Source organism: Mustela putorius, unplaced genomic scaffold (assembly GCF_011764305.1).
Source record: "Mustela putorius furo isolate JIRA1106 unplaced genomic scaffold, ASM1176430v1.1 tig00003845_pilon_pilon_pilon, whole genome shotgun sequence".
Taxonomy (NCBI): Eukaryota; Metazoa; Chordata; class Mammalia; order Carnivora; family Mustelidae; genus Mustela; species Mustela putorius.
In genome coordinates, this window is record NW_025421998.1 from 26,050,899 (window position 1) to 26,073,582 (window position 22,684).

The following is a 22,684-nucleotide window of genomic DNA, read 5'->3' on the forward strand; positions in this document are numbered from 1 at the left end:
GAAAGATAAGGCGGCTGGTGAAAATCTGAGTTGATCAAGTTGTTATGTAACAAATATTAATTTTCCAAGTAGGAGACTGGTCTGTCATACGTGGTTCTAGATAGTTTCACTGTAAACATCTTTGCGGCAAGCAATTTCACTCCAAACATCAGACTGCATAAGTGTTGGCTTTAAGACAATTTTGCTATAGAAGATAAAAATCACAAAAAATTAAATAGCATCATTTATTTACAAAGACTTTAAAAGACTTTTCTTGTGAGATACAAAATACTTGAATACATTCAAAATGTATATTGCAGATTCAGAGCAATGCTGCAAAACTCACTGCTTTTGTTCTGTGGGTTATACCTAAGCACTGGTCTTTAAAGTCTTTCAGTCTTACTGTTAATATTTTTCTGTGATTTTTCTGGCTAGTTCATTTGTCTCATCCTTCGGCATCATGCCTTTTTTTTTCTTTTTGTGCTAAGATCTCTTCCTTCACCTTGTGACAGGTAATAGTCTCCAAACACTAGGATGCCAATCTGTCACTAAGCTTTGAATTTTTTTTTTTTTTTTTTTTTTTTTGTATTGTGAAAGCATTCTCCACAGTTGTTTTTTCCTTGCATACTGGTACATGTCCAGTGCTACACATTCTAAAGTTCTATAAGAAATGTATATACACCAGTTTGAGGGCTAACATTTCTGCCATACAGAAATGGGAATACAATCCATAAATGCAGCATGCACAATAGAGAAAAGAAATCAAACTATCAAACCAGTTTGAGAAACCAAATTGTCAAACTGATCTGTCAATTTTTTAATTTTAATTTTATTTTATTTTACAGCAAGATTGCCTTATGGCCATTTAGTTATAAGGTGAAAATGTTTGCAATGAAAATGCTTGTGGCAAAGATGTCTACAGGAAAAATGCTTATGGCAAAACTACTGAACATTCTGTGTCATACACAACCTTATGTGACAAAGATCGTCAATTATCAGTATCTGTGGGCTTCAATGTTCTCACAAGGTGTGGGACGGTGGAATTCTGAATTTAGAAAGGGGTCTTCAAGTTCATCCAAAACCATCTGAATTCATATTTGAAGACAGTGAAAAAATTTCTTTTATACACACACACACACCCATATGTATGTGTAAAATTATATACATATAAGAAACTTATATACATAGTAAGAAATTTTTATATAAGACATTTTTTCACGGTCTTCAATTATATGCAGATAGCATACATGCTATCTTCAGTATGTACATATACCTACACACTATATGCACATATAGGCCTTTCACATAAACAATTAACTATGTAAATGGTATCTTGACAAAATACAGATCTGCTCAAAGGTCTGACTTAAAAGTTGTCATCTGCTATCCTCTATCTTCACTGTTAGTGGATATAGAATTTGAAAATACCAAGAGATGAAATTTTTGCTTAACAAAGTTTTCCCACATTAGGAAATATGGTAAGCCAATGAGCAAAACAGAAGAGAGCAAAAGACATGGGAGACAGCAATGTTCCCATCAACAGTATTCCTGTTTGCTCAAATCAGAAATCTATGATCTATATCTCTTTGTCCCTCCTTTTTCAAGGATCTCTATCAGTTATCATTTCTCGATTTTGCATCTATAAGCTTTCCCCGTGTGGGTATCCCTTTACTAATCCATAACATAGACTAATGAATTAGCTCTTCCATTCTTAAAAATACATATGTGCGTATATACGTCCATACCTGCATATCTAAACAACCTGACCCAGAGTTGATGATCTTACTTTCCCCCCCCAATATTTCTTAGAAAATTTGCAAGGATTTTGGAGAAAATAAGTACTTTATATCCAGATTTCTATTTCCTCACCTCTCCCTTACTTCTCAACCACCTGTGGCTTTTAATCTACACCTTTATATAAGAAACCGCATGCCAAAGTCACACACACGGTCTCTTGTTCGCGGAGATACAATGGCCAGAGAGGACGCCTGTTTAAAACAGAGAGAAAATGTGTGTGGCTCCACCTGTGCATGTAGGTCAGCATGTACGTGTGAGTGTGTGCTCATCACAGAACTTTCTACAGCCACTGAAAGCAGAATCACAGAACCAATAAAGCATGTAATTCCAAGAACATCTTCATTTTTATGTCAGGTAAAAATAGCATTCAATTGCAGAAACTAAGTGCAATTCATTTCCAAAGTTGCTTTGGCTTTAATAATGCTGTGTGGCCCTAAAGTGTCCATAAAGCACAGGAGTCACTACACGAGCAGACAAACAGCAGGATCCCTAAGACTAGATCCATCAGTTTTGCAGAAGTGATTGTGATAGGATTCATTTATTATGTGGTTTAGGATGTCAAAAAATGCTTTGTTTAAAAACTTGAGTTTCTGTAAAAGGTGAAGGGGATGAGAAGCAGTGTTTCAAGATATTAATATGGGAGGCGAGAGCCTGGGACATCCTCCAAGGGGCAATCACTGCCCTGAATTTTGAAAAATGGTATCTTAGATTAATGCACCCACATCTTCCCATGACCGTGAACTCTGATAATGTTTTTTTTAAAAGATTTTACTTATTTATTTAACAGAGAGAGCACAAGTAGGCAGAGCAGCAGGCAGAGAGAAGGATCCCTGCTGAGCAGAGAGCCCGATGCTGGGCTCAATCCCAGGACCCTGAGATCATGACCTGAGCCGAAGGCAGAGACTTAACCTACTGAGTCACCCAGTCACCCCTCTGATAATTTCTTAGAAAGAATTATTCCTAACATCAAGTTATCATTTCTAAGTATTCAGTCAATGGTTAAATTTATTAACTTTTTCAAAATAAATAGTGTTTCCATACAATTAAAATCAGCAGGTATTTAGGAAAAAACAAAAAAACGAAAACCCTCAACCAATGCAGTAAACTTATGTCATGATATAACCACAGCATATATAGTATCCAAAGAGCTCCGTGTTAAAAAGATTTGTGATTAATTTGAAGTTATATATGTGTATATGGTTTTAATTCTTCAATCATATTCCAATCACATATAGGCTAAAAAGCAACTGAGTATTTCAAAGTGTTCCAAAAATTTTCATCAATACTGTCCCCCAAATTATTCACAGCACTGTGTCTGCAAAACTATCTAAATATATTAATTCACCTTTTTCCTCTCGCATTTTAGTTTTTGAAATGCATATAAAACAGTCCACTAGAGCTCATAATGAACCACACCTTTCTAAATGGTGAAAAGTTCAATTAAAAGCAAAGTAAATTTGGCATTTTATTCAGAAGAGACTTCTGGATAAATATGTGATTTCTTCTGGAATTTGTTAAACACACAAAAAAATAATTTATATCATCTTTTTTTTTTTTAAACGGAGCCTTAACATTGTAAAAAAACCAAGTTGAGAATCATTCTCTTATCACATGCAAAGAGTCAGTAAGAAAGATGAAATAAGCTGATGGTAGGATTGCTAGAGAAATAGTCACAGTTGATATTCTCCACAATATCAGCAGTTTTCACTACATGGAAGGACATTCAAAACAGGTCTCCCTACAATGCTTTCCTCTGCAGTTAAACAATCAATGAAAAAAATACATTCCAACCTCAAAACACTTGTCTTCAGATTCTTCATTGCATACTGAAATAGAACACTTTTTACACACCATACAAATAATCTGTCTAAGATATTTTCTTGAAACTGTACAACTGAATGAAGGTCATCTCATTTAAAATAGTGTTAGGAGACCAGAAGGGGAAGGGGGAGCTGTCATCACTACCACCCCCTCATCAGCCACAGACCCCAAAAAAAGAGGTACTTTGCATTTGCAACAGAAGATGCCTACTTAACTACTTGAGCAGGAGAGTTTCTCCTTGTCCAGCAACAAGCTCAGCCAGTAACAAAATACCTCAACTCAGCCAATGAGAAACCATCACCACCCTGACCTCTGACTTTCTTCCAATGGACTTTTGCTCAAAGCGGCTTTTCACTGACTCCCCGCCCCCCCTCAATAGCGCAGTGTTCCTTTTCTTTGATATGGGCACAGGCCTATGGCCTGCCACGATTCACCGTCCTGTGATCAAATTTTTCTGCTATTCCTGAATAAACCCATTTTGCTGGTAAGAGAACTGGCTGTTTTACTTCTAAGGTAGAGAAAAATAGAAAGGTTTTCAAATAAGGATATAGTTTTTGCTGTTATAAATTGATTTATTTATAAATCAACAGAACAATGTTAAGATAATTTTTAGGCATCTGTAGGAAGTTTAAGTATTATTATAATCTTTAATAATTAAATAATCATAAATTTATCCTAGAAAAGCTCAAACTATTTCTATTTTTCTGTTCTCTTCTGTTTATTCTCTTCCTATAATAATTTCTTATATAGAATTTATATATAAAAATCAAATAGGATTTTATAGGTCCAAATTATTTTATTAATAATTAGATGTAAGGTCATTATGAATCACATAAAAACATAATTCTTAATCATTCTGTAATTTAGCCAATGGTTTATAATCTATGATCTGTATGACTTGATAATTGGCACACTAATATCCCTTCTTACTACCCCTGCTTGATGGTCTCTTTAAAAACCACATACATTGACATTAAGATTAAAATACTATAAAGTTGGGTTGGCGGGATAGCTTAGTTGCTTAGGTTAAGCATCTGCCTTTGGCTCAAGTCATGATCCCAGGGTCCCGGGATCGAACCCCGTGTCAGGCTCCCTGCTCAGCAGAGGACACTGCTTCTCCCTCCCCCTCTGTCTACCACTCTTGCCTATTCTCTCACTGTCCAATAAATAAATAAATAGAATCTTAAAAAAATAAAATACTAGAAAATTGTACTCACTTTTTTGTCTTTGTTGTATTTGGCAAATATCTCCTGGGCTCTCTCTTCTCCTCCATCCGTGAACAACATGATAATCTTATTGCAGTTGGCTCTGGAAACATTATACTGTAAAGAAAACAAAAGAATGGATATCATTCACAATAAAAGGTAAGGAATATAAAACAATACATAATGAACATGAATAAGTTGCAGGTAGTGGGTAACAGATCTGCTCAGTAAGGATATACTTAAGAACCATTTCTGAGATCAGAACAGGCCCATTCCTCGAAGGCCTCCTCCCCTCCTCCCATCATCCATAGGTCTCACTTCTTTTTTGTCTATGCTCAAATTTCACCTATCAGTGAGGACTTGACTGTTTTAAAGGGCCATGTCTCTCCCAGATTGTATTTTCCCTCATAGCATTTACATGCTTTTATGTACACAGTATCTATTCTGTTTGTTTATTGCTAGCTTCCCCTGATTAAATCTAAGTGCCATAAGGACATGAAGGTTTGTTTGTTTGTTTGTTTAAGATTTTATTTATTAACTTGACAGACAGAGATCACAAGTAGGCAGAGAGGCAGGCAGAGAGAGAAGAGGAAGCAGACTCCCCGCGGAGCAGAGAGCCCAATGTGGGGCTCGATCCCAGGACCCTGGGATCATGACTTGAGCTGAAGGCAGAGGTTTAACCCACTGAGCCACCCAGGCTCTCCGAAGGTTTGTTTTTTGATCAAGAACTTAGTATAGAATAACTTCTCCATGGTTGATTAATAAATAGATTTAAATTAATGGTTATTATGTCAATTTTATGCCCTTATAATTTGTACCAGAAACAGTGTGAACGAAAAATGTGCATGCCCTCCCACATTTATTTTCAACCCATTTGCAAACATTTCTGCTCCCTTTCATTCTTCTTCATCCTACTTTATTCACTTTACCTGTCCAAAATTATAAACTCGTAGTTGATCCCTAACACCCAACGCTCTTACATCTTTGCAAACGCCAATACCTAATCCCAGAATATCCTGCTATCTTCTCTCAATCCACACACATAGTCTAACTCTAAAAGACTCAATTCCAGTGGCAAATCCTATTGTAAACTTTAAGGTCTCCAAAGAGTCAGACATAGGAGAACAATGGATTAGCACCAAGGGGCCATGAAAATGAACAACTAATTTAGAAAGGTAGACTTGGAAGTTCTGAAATTAGTCTCAAACTTCTACTGTGGTGGAATGTGTTCGCAAAAACTGTTCAGAATAAAAGATTACATTAATTTATGAATGCTCAACTTCTTTGAGAATGTCAAGGCTCCAGCTCAGTACTATTCACTGGAGGTGTAATGCAAGTCAAATTTGTAATTTTAACTTTCTTTTCTTTTTTTTTTTTTAATTTTTAAAAGATTTTATTTATTTATTTATTTGACAGAGATCACAAGTAGGCAGAGAGGCAGGCAGAGGGAGAGGAGGAAGCAGGCTCCCTGATGAGCAGAGAACCCGATGCGGGGCTCGATCCCAGGACCCTGAGATCATGACCTGAGCTGAAGGCAGAGGTTTAACACACTGAGCCACCCAGGCGCCCCTAATTTTAACTTTCTAATAGCCACATTAATCAAAGTATGAAGAAATCTCTGAAATTAATTTTACTAACATATTTTATTTAACCCAGTCATCCAATATGTTGTCAATTCAACATGAAATCCATATCAATATTATTGAGATAATATGCATTTTTTTCTTTCATAATAGCTCTTCAAATTCTGGTGTATATTTTACATTTACAACACATTTTTCAATTCAGACAAGGCATAATTTTAAGCCTCAATAAGCCACATGGGATTGTGGTTACCATACTGGAAATCACCAGCCTTGGCCTTTAAATGAGAAGTATTTTTGAAAAAAATGTTAATCCTTAAGCAGTGTTTAGGCTTATTGAAAGACTATACCCTATCTTACTTTTCAAAGAAGATAAATCCCATTTCCCATTGTAAAAATTAGTCAAGACAACTCTAGTGATGAAAAGATCTTGTTTCATATAATCTCACCCCATTGATTAGGCCATTAGAACATTGGCAGTTAAAGCTGTTAACCAAGTATTGTGAAAACCTAAGTACTAAATATTACAATTTGTCACATTCAAGCATAGTTCTCATCTGTGAAGAAAGCCATCTGAAAATTTGACTATAAAAAAGTTACCTATTTTATCATCAAAATACCTCTGTGAACGACATTGAAATCCCTTAACTAAAATTAATTTCTTTGATGATTTCTTTTTATCTGCCTATATAATATGTACCTAAAGGGCTGTTACAGAAAAGTGATTAAGAATTTTATGGGCGCCTGGGTGGCTCAGTGGGTTAAGCCACTGCCTTCGGCTCAGGTCATGATCTCAGGGTCCTGGGATCGAGTCCCGCATCGGGCTCTCTGCTTGGCAGGGAGCCTGCTTCCCTCTCTCTCTCTCTCTGCCTGCCTCTCCATCTACTTGTGATTTCTCTCTGTCAAATAAGTAAATAAAAATCTTTAAAAAAAAAAAAGAATTTTACATAAGGACTTGGTTTCATTTTTGGAAGTAGTGGGGGCAACAGTATTAATGAACACAAGTACCAGTTAAGTAAGCACAATGGCTCTTGCTGATCAGTCGTGTAATTAAAATAATAATATTTCCCAAGAGAGAGAGAGATGTTAGGACATACACAAAAGGGGAAATAAAGAAATGTTTCGTTTTTAATACGATCTTTCCCAGGAGTAGCCTCCTTAGTAGATGCGTGATACGCGAAGTCAGCAACTAGTCAGAGGATTTGCAGTTTTCTAAAGAATCACACAATCCTAACAATTATGTTATGGTTTGTAACAAATTGAGTAAAGGAAAGAACTTGGCTATTTCAATAAAATGACTAGTAGAGTTGGTAATTTACTTTAATACGTGATTTCATAACAAATTGTGTTAAGTGTATCCCTGTGTTTCCCTGTATCACCGTGCGGACATGACACAGCACACCAGCTATCACTTACGGACTTCATAAAATTTTTTTTGAAAAATGCCTTTTGATTTGTAATATTTTATGAAGTGCCATCTGAGGACTAACTCAAATCTCAGTTCAAGGTGTACTGTGGGATAAGTGATACATTTAATCCTATTTGATACTTGCTTCAGGGATCTTAATGATAAACCTTACAAGGACAAACAAAAACCAGAGAATAACATTGTGGGACAAGAAGACTGCAAGTATTGGAAATAGGTAAGAAAATCTGCTTCAACTTTGAATAAGACTAGTAATAACATCTGGGGAAATTATTTTTAAGTTTTTATTTATTTATGTATTTATTTGAGAGAGAGAGGGAGAAAGAGAGAGAGTACGTGTGAGCAGGGGAAAGAGCAGAGTGAGAGGGACAAGCAGTCTCTGCGCTGAGCACACTGCCCATGCCCGGGCTCAATTCTATGAGTCTAGAATCATGAGTCAACTGTTTAACCTACTGAGCCACCCAGGCCCCTGGGAATTATTTGAAAATGACAAACAGGGGCCCGTAGGTGGCTCAGTGAGTTAAACCTTTGCCTTCGGCTCAGGTCATGGTCTCAGGGATCAAGCCCGCATCAGGCTCTCTGCTCGGCCCGGAGCCTGCTTCCCCCTCTCTCTGTGCCTGCTGCTCTGCCTGCTTGTGATCTCTCTCTGTGTCAAATAAATAAATAAAATCTTTACTACAAATAAAATAAAGAATAGCAATACATAAGGGATATGTGGAAAGCAGAACATCTGAGACTTATTTCAGGAATAACTGAGAACATATTAAAAATCATTTACAACTGGCAGTAGAGGCACTGTGAGAGGCCAAGTGGAGTTAAATCATATTTAATCAGCAACTAGGAGTGAATCTGGGAGTTACTGTGGCCTCTCTAATGAGACAGCCTTGGAAACAGTACACGAGGCTTGAGACCCCTTATCATTTCACAACTGAAACCTGAATACGAGGGAATGGAGTGACACAATTAACAATACTAAGAAGGGTCATCAAAATGCCACAATCTAGAAAAACCTGATTGGCTCAAAAGAAAAAAAACTTCTATGAAAAAGCCCACAAAATTCTATTTCTTTACTGCAGAAAGAATACATGGTCATCGAAGAGTTCATTACATCTGAATCTCCGAGTTCTGAGTTTTCATCCTTCTAGTTAACGAACATACACCCTTTAATAAACTTACACATTTTACCAAAGAGAATTCCCGCTGGAAACTGCAACACTGAGCTGCTTGGCTTCCCGGTCTCCTTACTTGCTTATCTAACACTACCTAATAAATAATTATCACCTCAAAGTCCACATAACTGAAACTGAGCCTTTTCCACCCTCAGAGCCCCTCTCGAGAGTCCTGTGTCACCAGCCACCAAGGATTCGAGTCCAGAGAACCATCCCGTTAGTTACCATGTCACTCTCCTTAACCTTTGACTCCAACACCAGGACAGCTTAACTTAGAACACTCGTTAGACCATGCCATTCTCATATTATCAAGTTTTCATTTGCTCCTAAACACCTCATTAACTGATACCTCATGGCCTTTTTATTTCCCTCACTGCTCCTATATTGCTATGTCCCGGACTTGGGGAAGCACCTGCCACTTTCTCAATGTGCCACGATGTCTCCTATGTCTGTGCCTTTGTCCGTGTGGTTCTCTTTATCTGACATGATTTTCCCTCTCTCATCTACCTGCCTAAATTCTACTCACTCTTGTAAATCCTGTTTTCAAGAAAATGCCCACTTTCCTGATCTCCTTTGGGTAAGTCGAATCCCTCTTTGGTGCCACTCAAGTAAACAGACTCTGATTTTGCCCCATACCAGCACCAACACACTGTTCTAGGAATGATCATTAATCGTGCCATGCTGGATGTTCTTGCCACCAGACAGTCTGCTTTACCTCTGCTATTCCAGTACTGGTAAAATGACAGGAAACTGTGAGGCTTCCAATAAATATTGGCTGAATGAATGACTGGAGGAAGCAACCAGTCAGATACCCTGAAAACTCTTTGAGAAGTTTACTCAGGGAACAGCAAAGTAGGATTCGTAGATAAGACCACCTGTAAGGGCTTATTCAGTGACTCAACAAATAGGGTATGAATTCCAAGTTGACCCTCTACTAGACATATGCTAGGCGTTAACTATAGTCATAATGATCAAGACACCAGTATCGAGCCAACAACCACAGTCACATGAGGTTTGCTATGCGCCAGGTTCTGTGGACAATCCTACCTACATCCCTCTGAGGAATGTGCCACGGTCTAAGGGAGGAAACCGAGGTGCAGAAAGTTTCGGTCCGCACTTTCAACCACCATAGTAATACTGCTTCACGAGAGATAAAAAGCTGAATGATAAGTCCTGCGTTGAAGAGTTCAAAACGAAACAGACGACAAAGCCATTTGAGAACGGGAGTCTGGAGTGTGAGATACACGCTGTAATACGGGGCAGACAGTAGGCGTGCTGGAGCGTGAGAGTCTGAACAGAGATATCAGTGGGTGATACGTCTGGAGGGCGGATCGTCACCGAGGAAGGAATTCCTGCTCTGTTATTTTATGTCCTCCTCACCTTCATGTCTGTCATTTGGACCTTTCTGTACATTAAGAAACAACTACAAGAACCAAGTAGATGTTTAAAATATTCGGGGTGTCTGGGTAGCTCAGTCAGTTAAGTGGCTGCCTTTGGCTCTGGTCATGATCCCAGGGTCCTGGGATCGAGCCCCTGTTGGGCTCCCTGCTCAGGGAAGAGCCTGCTTCTCCCACTCCCTCTCCCTGCTTCTCCCCCAACTTGTGCTCCCTATCTCTCTGTCAAATAAAATCTTCAAAAATTAAAAAAAAAAAAAAAACTAAACTAAAATATTTCCACCAGCCATTGGAGGATTTGAAAACGCCAGTCTCCAGATATAGTAGCGATTGAGAGAACAAAATGAAACAATAGTCTACATATGTCAACTAAGTTGGAAGTGCTTATACAAAATGAAATAATGATCTTACAAATGTGCTTCTTAAGCAGTTTTAAAAGACGATGGAAGGGGACACCTGGGTGGCTCAGTTGGTTAAGCGGCTGCCTTCGGCTCAGGTCATGATCCCACCGTCCTGGGATGGAGTCCCCACATTGGGCTCCTTGCTCGGCAGGGAGCCTGCTTCTCCCTCTGCCTCTGCCTGCCACTCTGTCTGCCTGTGCTCACTCACTCTCTCTCTCTCTCTCTAACAAATAAATAAATAAAATCTTTAAAAAGAATGTTTAAAAGATGATGGAAGAAAAGATCTAAAAGAAAAAGAATGTCTATGTTTTGTATGTTTTTTTGAATTTTGGATTTAAAAATAAAAGTAGTTCAAAGATTTCTACTGCCTGGACACATCTGCTTTTAAATTAAATGAAAACCAGCACAGTTATGTAACTCATAGTGACTGATGGTAGTAAGTACCAGCATATTGAAATTCAGATGCCGTGACTCAGTAATAAGAGAGAAAAGGGGGGCGGTATGGATACTTACATTAAGCAGCTGTTCAAAAGCAAAACTAAAGCCTTTCTTATAGTCAGTGATTCCTTTTGCTGTGATATTATTCACTGCATCTTTCAGCACTTTCTTATTTCTCACATTGGCTTGGACAAGGTGCTGAAAACAGCTCACGTCCTGGGCATTGCTGTTAAACTGTGAAAGACAGAAAAGTAAATATATAAATGAACAAGAAAATCAATCACATTATTTTATTTGAATTTGTGGCCTCTACATCCCAGTCTTGTTGTGTTGTTTCTCTCTCATAAAGTGAGTAAATTAAGAACAGAAGTTCACTAAGGATCAAACAGCAATTTTCACCTGAGTCCCCCACTCCTAGAGCAACCGTGAGCCGGTCACTCACCTTCCTGAAGCTTAGTTTCTCTGATTATAAATTTGGGACTTGAATTACATAAGGCCCCTTTCAGCTCTCAAATTTTCTGAGCCTTTGGCAGGGGCATGGGGGGAGGGGGGAGAAGCCCACAAACAATGCCATGTATTCAGAATCCAGAAAAGATATGGTGATATGTGGCCGAGTTCAAGGAGAAACTAACCACTTGCTTGCCTTTCTTAAGGAGAAGCTGGGTGAAAAAGCCAGAAAGTCGATGACAGGAACCGAATTTTAGTAATCCTGAACTGTGATGGTACAGTCTTTCTACCAGGGTTAATCCGAGAAAGTAAGGTGAAAGAATCAGGAACAACAGGTGGCCTTTTAGAACTGCTCGCTCTAGAGCGTATACGCAGAAGGCAAGGGAATGACGGAGGCGAGGCCAAGGGCAAGCAGATCCTCGCAGACAGAGATGGCTGTGAATGATGAAGGCCTGAACAACCAGGAGGCTGCAGGAGGAGAGAACATCAAACCTGATGTGTGTCCCTGCATGAACATTTAAGAGTCATCACCGACGTTAGTATCACCAACCCTATAAAAAGTATTCATGGAGTTCACTGGGTATTTCCAAAAAAAAGCTAAGAACAATGAGCTCTGCAGGGAGATCCAGGGCACTGAGATGAGTGGAAACATCCCACCTTTTATTAGCTCTGCTATTTGTATGAGCCCTGTAGGCTCTCAGCGCCGAGTGTCACATCAGCAAAATGAGGAGGATAATAAGACCATGCCTGCTAGGAGGTAGGGGGCTGCCCAGATGAAATCCTGGAGATTTTCTCAAAAATGTATCATTAAACGACTTTAATGGGTGGATCACAAACCAAAATGTAAATTTTACAACCGATCACATACTCTTATAAATATAACAAGTGTTCCTTTTTTCTCTGAAAATCAATGAAGCTTAATTATAAGGTACACTGCACATTTCATCAATTCAGCAAGCAAATATTTACTGTCAGCCTGTTATAGGTCAAGAATTGTGGCAGGTGACAGTTCTGTGCCTTCAGGCATTAGGTAGATTATGCACAAACATATACACGCGTGTATGTAAGTGCATATATGGTGCCTACTATGTGTTGGGTTTACTCTACAAATATTAATCATTTCCACTTTGTAAATGCCCTACAAGGCACGTATTTATTACTATTCATGAAGAAATGTAGGCACTGGGGGGTTAAAGAACTTGCCCACAGTCCTAGGGCACATAGGACATAGAGTCAGGATCAGACTAGCACTGTGACATAAGGGTCTGGGATTTTAACTATTCCTGCAGAGCATCTTAACATATTACAGCACATTATGAGTAGTTCTCTAAAGCAACAGAGCTTTATTCCCCAAGAGACAAATCACAAGTGGATTCCAGTTTGGACCATGAGTAGTCAGGGGAAAATCTGCATAAGAAATGGCATTTCCTGTGATTCCAAAGAAATGTTTCATTGAAGACTATGGAGGAAGAACATTCCAGACAAACAGAACAACAAAAGGAAAGCCTTTTAGGGATGTATAAAGAAAGAGAGTTTAGCTCAGTCACACGTGAGTGAGGACAATGACATCAAATGTGTTTGGGAAGGGAGGCGGGCTAGTCGTGCAGGGTCCAATAGAAATGCTAAAAAACTGTGCTTTGAATTTCTGTCAAAAGGCAAGTCACAGAAAGATTTTAAGCCACATATAAAATAATTTAATGCAAAAATTTAAGAGATCATGCAAGTTGCTATTTGGGAAATGGATTTAAGGTGAGCAAAATTCAAAGGAGAGAAAATAAATTAGAAGGCTATTATAGGGGGCGCCTGGGCGGCTCAGTGGGTTAAGCCGCTGCCTTCGGCTCAGGTCATGATCTCAGGGTCCTGGGATCGAGTCCCGCATCGGGCTCTCTGCTCAGCAGGGAGCCTGCTACCCTCTCTCTCTCTCTCTCTCTGCCTGCCTCTCCGACTACTTGTGATTTCTCTCTGTCAAATAAATAAAATCTTTAAAAAAAAATCGAGCTCAATATAATAAGTGGCTTTGGCATTTGTGGAGATGGTCAGACAAGAAGGGACTGTACATTGATTTGGGAGGAAGAATCCACAGCGTGTGGTGGTAGACCGAGGATGCGGCTGAGTAACAGCCTAGTACCAGGAATGCCGTGCAGGTGTCTGATACGGGTGTCAGGATGGCCGGAGGACCAGAGCAGTGATGGGCTCGGGGGCTCTTGAGGAAGAGTCAGGAGAAGCACAGAGTTCAAGTGAGGGTGAGTTTTCAATACAGGTAAGACATGTAAATGGTGAGGTCAGGTAATCATAGTATTTGAAGTATGAGACTCAGGGTACACCTGGGTGGCTCAGTAGGTTAAGGGTCTGCTTTGGCTCAGGTCATGATCTCAGGGTCCCAGGATAGAGCCTGAATCTGGTTCCCTGCTCCGTGGGATGTCTGTTTCACCCTCTCCCATCTCCCCCTGTCTCCCACTTGAGCGCACGTGTGCTCTCTCTCTCTCTCTCTCTCTGTGTGTGTGTGTGTCAAATACACAAGCAAAATCTTTAAAGTATGAGCCTCAAAAGCAGTCTTGGCTAAAGATTTAAAAAAAAGAAAAGTAGAAGGCTTCAATATAGAAATATGGTGTAAATCCATAGACATAAAAGGAAAATAGTCAAAGGAGTCCCTAAGTAAACTTAGCAGAAGTAAGCTCCTGTGGAGGCAGGAAGGAAATCAGGAGACTGGGCTGTTTGGAATGAGGAGAGAGAGAAAAAAGAAAGAAAAGTATCAGTGAGAAAGGTAGTGCTGTTCAGATACAAAGATGCAAAATTCAAAGTGGCCACGAAGTCAAACATGTTACACGGTCAGTGTCCGGGGAGCGGGGTGGGGCAGAGCCCACTGGAATGCTGGAAGCACATGGGAAGTGGTGGCCACTGCCGTCTTCAAAGTTCCTTGGCTGGGAAACAAAGAAGTAAAGAGGTGGGTACCTCTGAGGGAGAGCCTGGAGTCAAGGAAAGGCTGCCTTAAAGTTGCAAGGTCACTAGAGCAAAAGAGTACTGATAATGAAGAGTGAAGGAAGGAAAAGATGCAGGAAAAGAGAAAAGAGGTAAAATATACAGTTCTTGTGAAGGTAGGGAAGGACAGGCAGCCGGCGTGTGGAGTGACCCTTGAATGGGTATCAACTTCATTGATCTGAGGAAGATGAGTGGAAGCTGAGTACAGGCGCTGCTGGGTGTATACATAGATTTGGGGTTGAAAAGGGGACGGCTACTGCCTGCCTTGCTGTTCACTGAGGACACAAGCCACAATCAAGGTAAAGGAAGAAGAGGGAAGGTTTAGAGAGAGTGGAGATAAAACAAGGAAAATATCCTGCACAGATACACAATTTGGGTTCTTTCTTATTTTTACTTTGAACACTATTTTCAGTTATATCCTACATAGGAGTAAAACGCTCTAATATGTTTCCGTGCTGTTTTCCATAAATTCGAATGTTGGAAACGTAGTATCGTCAGTTCTAAATTCCACTCCCTCTTTTATGCCATTCTTTGATAATCTGACACAATCTTATTCTACACATTCTGTTCTGAAAACAAAAGAAGGTGAGAATTCCCATGTTAGAAAGTTTAAAAAAAAAAAAAAAAAGTTTGCCAATGAATCAATAGTAAAATGTCTGACCTTAGAGAATTATTAGAAATGGTTACAGAAAATGTTATTAACTGATTTAAACCGTGAATCATGATAAAATTACAAGTTGTGCAGAAAATGAGCACTAAATAATGTATTGCTCTGAGTATTTCGGTTGGCCCTGACCTGCTTTTAACACAGAAAAATGAAGCATCTCATTAAGTCGCTTTAACACAAACTGATTAATGTAAATTCAATTAATTAAATACAAATGCAGTGGTATGTAACAGAAATACTACGATTAAACTCATAATAAAACTCATAAATAATGCAGGGGAAGGAACAGCTTACAAAACCTAAGTCCCCATAGCAAGTCTCACTCTCCTAGGAAAGTAAAGAGAAATTTTACAAGTTCTAAAATAGCTAAGTGTGTATTTCACAGACATCTCACACTCATCTATTTTTAGAACAGACAAAAAGAACAGGTTTAATTTCACAAGCTGAAACTGCAGTCTTTGGTAACATGTACTAAATTTTAATTTATAAACCACATATTTAATACATAAATCACTCCTGTATTAAAAACCTTAGGACAGAAGTTTAATAATACAGTATTACAAAGCTTTGAAATAGTATATTGTGAGTGAAAATAGATTTAAGGACTCCTGCTTTTGTCACTTATTAAGAAAATGCTTTTTTCTAAAAATGTATATTTAACTAACCTCAGAGTCAGAAATCCAAACTAATACCACACTGATTCCTTTCCTGATCCCAGAAAATTCAACCGAGTAGGTGTCTTATAAGAACCACAGAGAAAAATTTCTGCTAGCATGCTGACACAGAAAGATGTGTGGGTTAAGATGAGCATGTGGGGTACAACTCACGTGGAACTTCGTATCCCTACTCTAGCAAATGAACATTCTTTCATTTCCTCCTTCCACATAACACGTTCTTCTGCCTACAACACTTCTTTCCCTCAACAGTCTTTCCTTACAAAGGCTTTCATGACCTTTCTTGACTATCAGACCACCTCATTATAAGCTCTCCTAGGCCTACATGTATCTTACACAGAACATGACTCCATTAAAATTTCCTACTTCTTTGTAGACTATTTTGACAGATTCTTCCCTGGCTTCGAAGCACACATACTCAAAGAAAATAGCCACTCCACCAATGCAACCTCCGTACTGGGTATATAATAGTATGCCATAAATATTTAACAAGTGTATATATATGGAGTTTCGTTAGATGACAGTGTGAAATGTTGATCAAAATCAAGCTACAGATTTAACATCGTAGAGATGTTTTAGCTTTATAATATGTTAAGCTTATATAGTCATACATGTAAATATTCTGTCCAAACAGATGCTATTAAAATATCCAAACAAAGATGTATGTAAAACACCTACTGAAAAGTCTGGCCCATAGATATTAAATCAAGTCCAACTCTAGCATTTAAAAAATTATTTTAGTAAAAACATAAGTATGCTTACATCATAACAGATACCTAGATTAATGAGAAAGATTCTGATAAGTGGTATCAGCTTTAGTAAGCCTTAAAGTTCACTAACAAGACAACGCAAGTATTCTTAAAACACAAGTTAATGTTTGAAATAGTCTCTGAAATAATCATGAACAGTAAATGTCAATGCTTCCGAAGAACCTTCCTATTAAATATCATAGTCAAGTACACATATCCTATTAAAAGATAATTTCGGTGCCAAAATAAACTGTTAACCTCTCAGATGAAGTAATTAAAACTCTTAGTTTTATGAAGACAGGATTTTTGTTTTCAGGTACTCCTCACAAAATGTTTCTGAGAGAGAACTCTGCTGCCCCTTGGATAAAAATGAAATGTTGGCACGTCGTAAGTCAAAGAATCTTCAAAGTTCCTCAAAAGCAAGCTTGTGTAGGAACGGCACCCTCGTGGGATGTTGTAATGCATTTCCACAGGGCACCGAGTCTACCTTTAAAATTGTTAGTGGATCAGTGGTTTTCCTCTAGAAACATTAAGAATTAAAGACAAAAGAAAACCAAAAGTGCTATTATTTCACTTGGAACTGCAGAGAAACAGAAGCAACCCACTGAATCTTTGACCATTCAGCTCGCCTTTCATTTTTACCCCTTTCCCTAATCCATGTGTCATCTAAACTCTTACAAAAACAGACTTGCTTTAGGGTACTTTGTACACTGCTTAATTATAAAACATTCTTTAATGGGCAAAACAGGACATAATTTATAATTTCTTGGTTTCTGAAAAATTGTTCAGTATCTATATTATTCCTCAGAACTTGTCTTAATGATTTGTTTTCTCTTTTATCCATGTAAAAGCATGGATAGGCTCAATGGTAGGCTCAAACTGCACATAAAACCAGCAGAAAACCTCAAATTCAGATTAGCCTGCTTTGAAACAAGGGTATTTTTTTAATTAAAAAATACAATTGAACTTGTTTATATAATATAACCAATAATTTATGCAACCAATTTATATTGTGCAAAATTATTAATTTAAACGAATTACCTAAATTAAATTACAATGCAATTTTGTGTATTGGGCGGTTACAATTCTGGTATCATGAGCTATCTGCGTGTTGGACAGCAGAGGGCAGTGCAGGAAAATAAAAGCAAAGTGAACACAGGGTGTGATCTTCAAAATTCTTGGTTAGGTTTCATTCTTATTAAAAATACTTTGTTTATTTTGATTCTCCGATTTTTATAGAAAATTTGGAAGCCAGGGTTAGTATACAGAAACAAGATGGTTATCCTAAAACTCAGAGAAACAGGTGATAACATTTATCCATACACATATGCACATTATACTCCCAGGGAAGAATGATTTTAAGGTTCCTTAAGCAATTATTGGCAATTTACCTCACAGAAATTGCGTGCCAATTTATACTATATTTATAACGATCTCATTCCACTTTCATGAATACTTAACATTTTTATTTCCTAAATTCTTAATAAAATAATTATTTCAATCTTTTAATTACTTGAATTTCCTTGATAGCTAACAATGTAAAACTTTTTTTTCATATATTAATTTACATTTAATCTTGTGAATTGTCTTATTTTTCTAGTTTGTTGCCTACTTTCCAATTATAACTTTTAAACCTATTCTTTATGACTTCTTGAAATACGCTTACATAACTATTCATTAATCAGATAAATTTCATCAATATTCTCTACTAATATTTGATGCTTTTGTTTGCTTATTTTACACTGTGGCATTTAGTCAGGGTGAAACTGATTTCCCGTAATAGTATGAGGGGACAATTACATTAAGTGTTTTTTTTTCCTAGATGGCAATTTTCCCTTTTATTGAATGATTACTGGTTCGTGATCCATTCTTTATAATGAGTTAAGATTTGGGATACAATCCTGGAACTTTTTTTTATTCCTTTTTTTATTCCACTCTTTCACTGACTTCTTATCTTTAATATTAACAACACAAATAATAGCTAAGGTATATGGAGAATCACAACTGCTTCGGGCTAAGCACTTACCATGCGGTAATTCACATAACCTTCACCAAGCTTATGTTTTTTTTTGTTTTTTTTTTAAGATTTAAAAATAAATGCTTCATAAATTCGCATGTCATTTCTGCATAGGGGCCATGCTAGTCTTCTCTGTATTGTTCCAATTTTAATATATATATATGCTGCTGAAGTGAGCATTGGTTTTAGTTTTAATAGTTTCCATGATGCAGTTAAGGAAAAGAGACAGAGTATTAAGCAAAGCACCCAGAGTCACCCAGTGACCAAGAATCAGAGCTCTGGGGCACCTGGGTGGCTCAGTGGGTTAAAGCCTCTGCTTTCAGTTCAGGTCATGATCTCAGGGTCCTGGGATCAAGGCCCACATCAGGCTCTCTGCTCAGCAGGGAGCCTGCTTCCCCCACCTCTCTCTGCCTGCCTCTCTGCCTACTTATGATCTGTCTGTCAAATAAATAAAATCTTAAAAAAAAAAAAATCAGAGCTCTGCTTTAGCCCCAAATGCCTGACACATTCCTATCTCCAGTGTCTCATCATTTTCAATTTATACCAAAAGTATAAGCTGCCATACCCTGTCACGCTGCTTCTTCCACACTGTCTTTCTGTTGATCTTTGGAACTCTATTTTTTATCTAATTCAAATTAACACTTACCAATAAGTTTTGGACAAACTGACATCATCATGAGTCACCTATTCATTTCAAGAAGAGATACATAAATATATCTCCACTTCAGCTCTGGTACATGTATCTCATATTTTCTTTTCTCAAATGCAGATTCTAAATACATTATTAAAAGTATTGCTGGGTAATTCATGATGTTTTGCAAATACAGTGAATAGGATTCCAATTTCTATTATGAATCCCTGTCCAGGGAAAACCAGCAGGGGTGATCACCCTGGCAGAGTTAGAGATGACATACATTTGTTAGTAGCACTCTGGGACTTGAAAACTCTCATTTGCAAATTGATATTGCTGCCCCCCAACACTGGCTGCTGGTTTGTTTTCTGTGGCCTATTGTATGAAAAAATTGATAAAGAATTCTCCACCTTTTAATCCAATTTAGGAAAGTCAGGTCTAGCCCGAGCCCTACCTCTAATAAGCATCAATGGCCACAATTGATTCAATTGTGTCCTCTGAGCTTCAGTTTCCTTCTTTCTGGAAGAAAAGGGAGGTTGGGGTGGGGTGCATTACTAGATCAACTAGAAAGGCCCTCAAATTCTAAAATCTTAACATTTAAATCTGATAGTTTTAAATATCAAAGATTTACATTTAGAAAAGGAATAATGAATTCTGTAAATGTCAAAAGAAAGCCACATCAATGAAAGTGAAGGTAATGACATTATTAAGACAAAACTTGTTTGCCTATAATTATAAATCATTGCCCACCAAAACTTTTGGTGTTTTTACTTTTAAACAAATACTTCAAGCAGTTTTCTTTTTTTTTTCTTCTTCTTTTGGAGAGAAACAGAGCACTTGCATGGGGGGTGGGAGGGTAAGGGAAGAGGGAGAGAAACTTAAGCTGACTCCACGCCCAGTACAGAGCCTGAAGCAGGGCTCGATCTCTCAACCCCAAGATCATGACCTGAGCTAAACCAGGTGTCAGATACTTAACCAACTGAGCCACCCAGTTGCCCCTAAACAAATATTTCAATTAACTTAAATCATGGCATGCCCAAAATTCAGTCTGTTGACTTTTGCTGAAATGTTGACTAAGTTTCTGAATTAGCCCAACTATCATTTTAATACATTATGTTTATATTTTGATACAGAAAACTTCTGAACCTCTCTAATTATATGAACTTAGAATTTCAAACAATTGAGGGCATATTATTTTTTTTGCTTTCAAGGTAATTTGTACTAAGCTTCCTCGCTCATCTCTACTTGATATTTATGTTTTTTTTTTCTCAACCATCACTTTGTCAGCCACTGTGTAATCCTGATTCCACAGCATGTGCCCAACTAAAAATATGGACAGGTTCTCTCCATTATTCTTTTTTTCTTTTAAAGAGAATTCTTAAATTTTTAAAAATTTATTGGAGGCAGAAGATACTCCTGGGCAGGCTCCATTTCATGACCTGAGCCAAAATCAAGAATTGGACACTTAACCAACTGAACCACTCAGGCACCTCTAAGTGATTCTTAAGATATAATAAACATATCAGTATGATTTTTACCACAGGTTTTTGTTTTGTTTTGTTTTTCATATCCCTGTGGAAATTTGAACACCAGTTCCCAAGGACGCAACTTTATGAAATGAGTAACTCATCATATACTCTTTGATCTTTTCCTCTTTATCAACATCGTGAGGCAATGTTGGCCAACATGCTCAATGTTTTTATGGTACCTGAAGATGACTGCCTGGAAAGTCTTCCCTAGTTGAATCTGCCTAAAGAACTTCCCTAGTGGATTTGCCCAAAGAACTCAGAGAGACTGATAATATACACATATAATAGGTTTGTCGAGAAGAGATGCTACAATACAGATACAGTGAGGATAACTCTTGTCATTTAAGAACACAAAAATGTCTGATCACTGGTTGAAATATTTATAAAATTCTGACAACTATGTAGGAATTCCCTCTCCCTGCACTATTACAACAAAGAAATACTCAATTGAAGAAGCCCTGCTATGTGCCTTAGAGTTTTCTATATACATTAATATTTCGGCTAAACAGTATAGACAGTGTGTCTATACCCAAAACAAGTAAAATAAAACCATCCATTGGTGCAGAGGTGGGAGTACAAGGATACAGAATATAAACAAGAAACATGTATATAAAGTATCAGGTGGAGACAAACTTTATGAGAAAGGAAATGAGGTAAACTGGTCAACATAGTTACAGTGATTGTATAACTAAAACTGGAAAGATACTAAAGATGAGGCAGTCAAGGGGATCCTCTCTAATAAGGAAGCATTTGAGCAAAGTTCTGAGCAAAGTGGGGGAATCGGCATGCATCTATCTAGTATCAAGACTCGGGGTAAACAGAAGTTATTTCTAATCTGTGCATATGTGTAAGACACGTACCTAATAGAACAAATATATTTTTTAAGGATGGTTAGTAACATCACCAGTGAATTCTCTTCAATATGAAATAGCATTTAGGATCAACAAAAGGACTACCAACACCAGCTGAAGACATGATATTCAAAGTAACTCAGTTCCACTAAAATCAAATATATAAATATACATAAACACATATACATATTTGGAAATATATTTCAATTATATAAATATTTTAAAAATTTAGAGTTTGATTATGGTAGAAACTAAAGACAAAACTCTATAAAGAAGATATCTATCGATAGAACATAGGGTTAAATAGGAGAGATCATGGGGAATGCCAAAAATTTTTGGCAATATATTTAGAGTGCAAACATTGGATGAAACATTAAAAAGATAAATTATGGGAAAAAGCAAAAGCCATATTTGGAATTTATAACAGAATTTAATATGTAAATAGTCACTTTATGAAAAAAATCCCTTACAATGAAACATGTAACAAAAAAATATTTTCAGGTCTTAGTCCATGTTCTCAAGCTCTAGCATCGACATCCAAATTCTCAAAATGCTTTAGAACCATAGGAATGTGTTGAAATGAGATTCTGCTATTCATAAATTAAGGTTAAAGTTTATGCATTCTGCAAGTAATCACCTTAGTGTAGTAGCAATTTATGTTTCAGTTTCTGCTGCTTTGAAACTAAGTAATTACGAGCAAATATGATAGTTGAACTTAAGTAACTATGAGCGACTAGGCTAAACCTACATACAGTTCACCTCAGCCCAAGCCACTCTCTTTACCTCTTGTCATAATTAAATGAATACACGGACCCTGAATAATTTGATCCAGTAAATAGTGATACACAGCTCTGCTTCTTGGGCACGGACTCTTTTCCCAGTTCTTCAAGTCCCAGCAAGAAAGTTCTAACTTTTATATTTTTAAAA

At 37.6% G+C, this 22,684-nt stretch overlaps 1 protein-coding gene and 1 non-coding gene across 7 annotated transcripts in view; both read right to left on the reverse strand.

Moving 5' to 3' along the window:
* Positions 1-22,684, reverse strand: part of CACNA2D1 (calcium voltage-gated channel auxiliary subunit alpha2delta 1) — a 503,137-nt gene that overhangs the window by 77,196 nt on the left and 403,257 nt on the right. For all 6 annotated transcript variants that reach the window (XM_004739625.2, XM_004739624.2, XM_004739622.2 and 3 more), the window contains exons 11-12: positions 11,289-11,447; positions 4,815-4,919 (exon numbers count right to left, since the gene is read on the reverse strand). In XM_004739625.2, coding sequence (XP_004739682.1) covers positions 4,815-4,919; positions 11,289-11,447 — 264 coding nt within the window. The remainder of the gene's footprint in view (positions 1-4,814; positions 4,920-11,288; positions 11,448-22,684) is intronic.
* On the reverse strand, positions 18,819-18,926 carry LOC123387094. Its single transcript, XR_006601456.1, has one exon. It is a non-coding gene; the product is annotated as a U6 spliceosomal RNA (small nuclear RNA).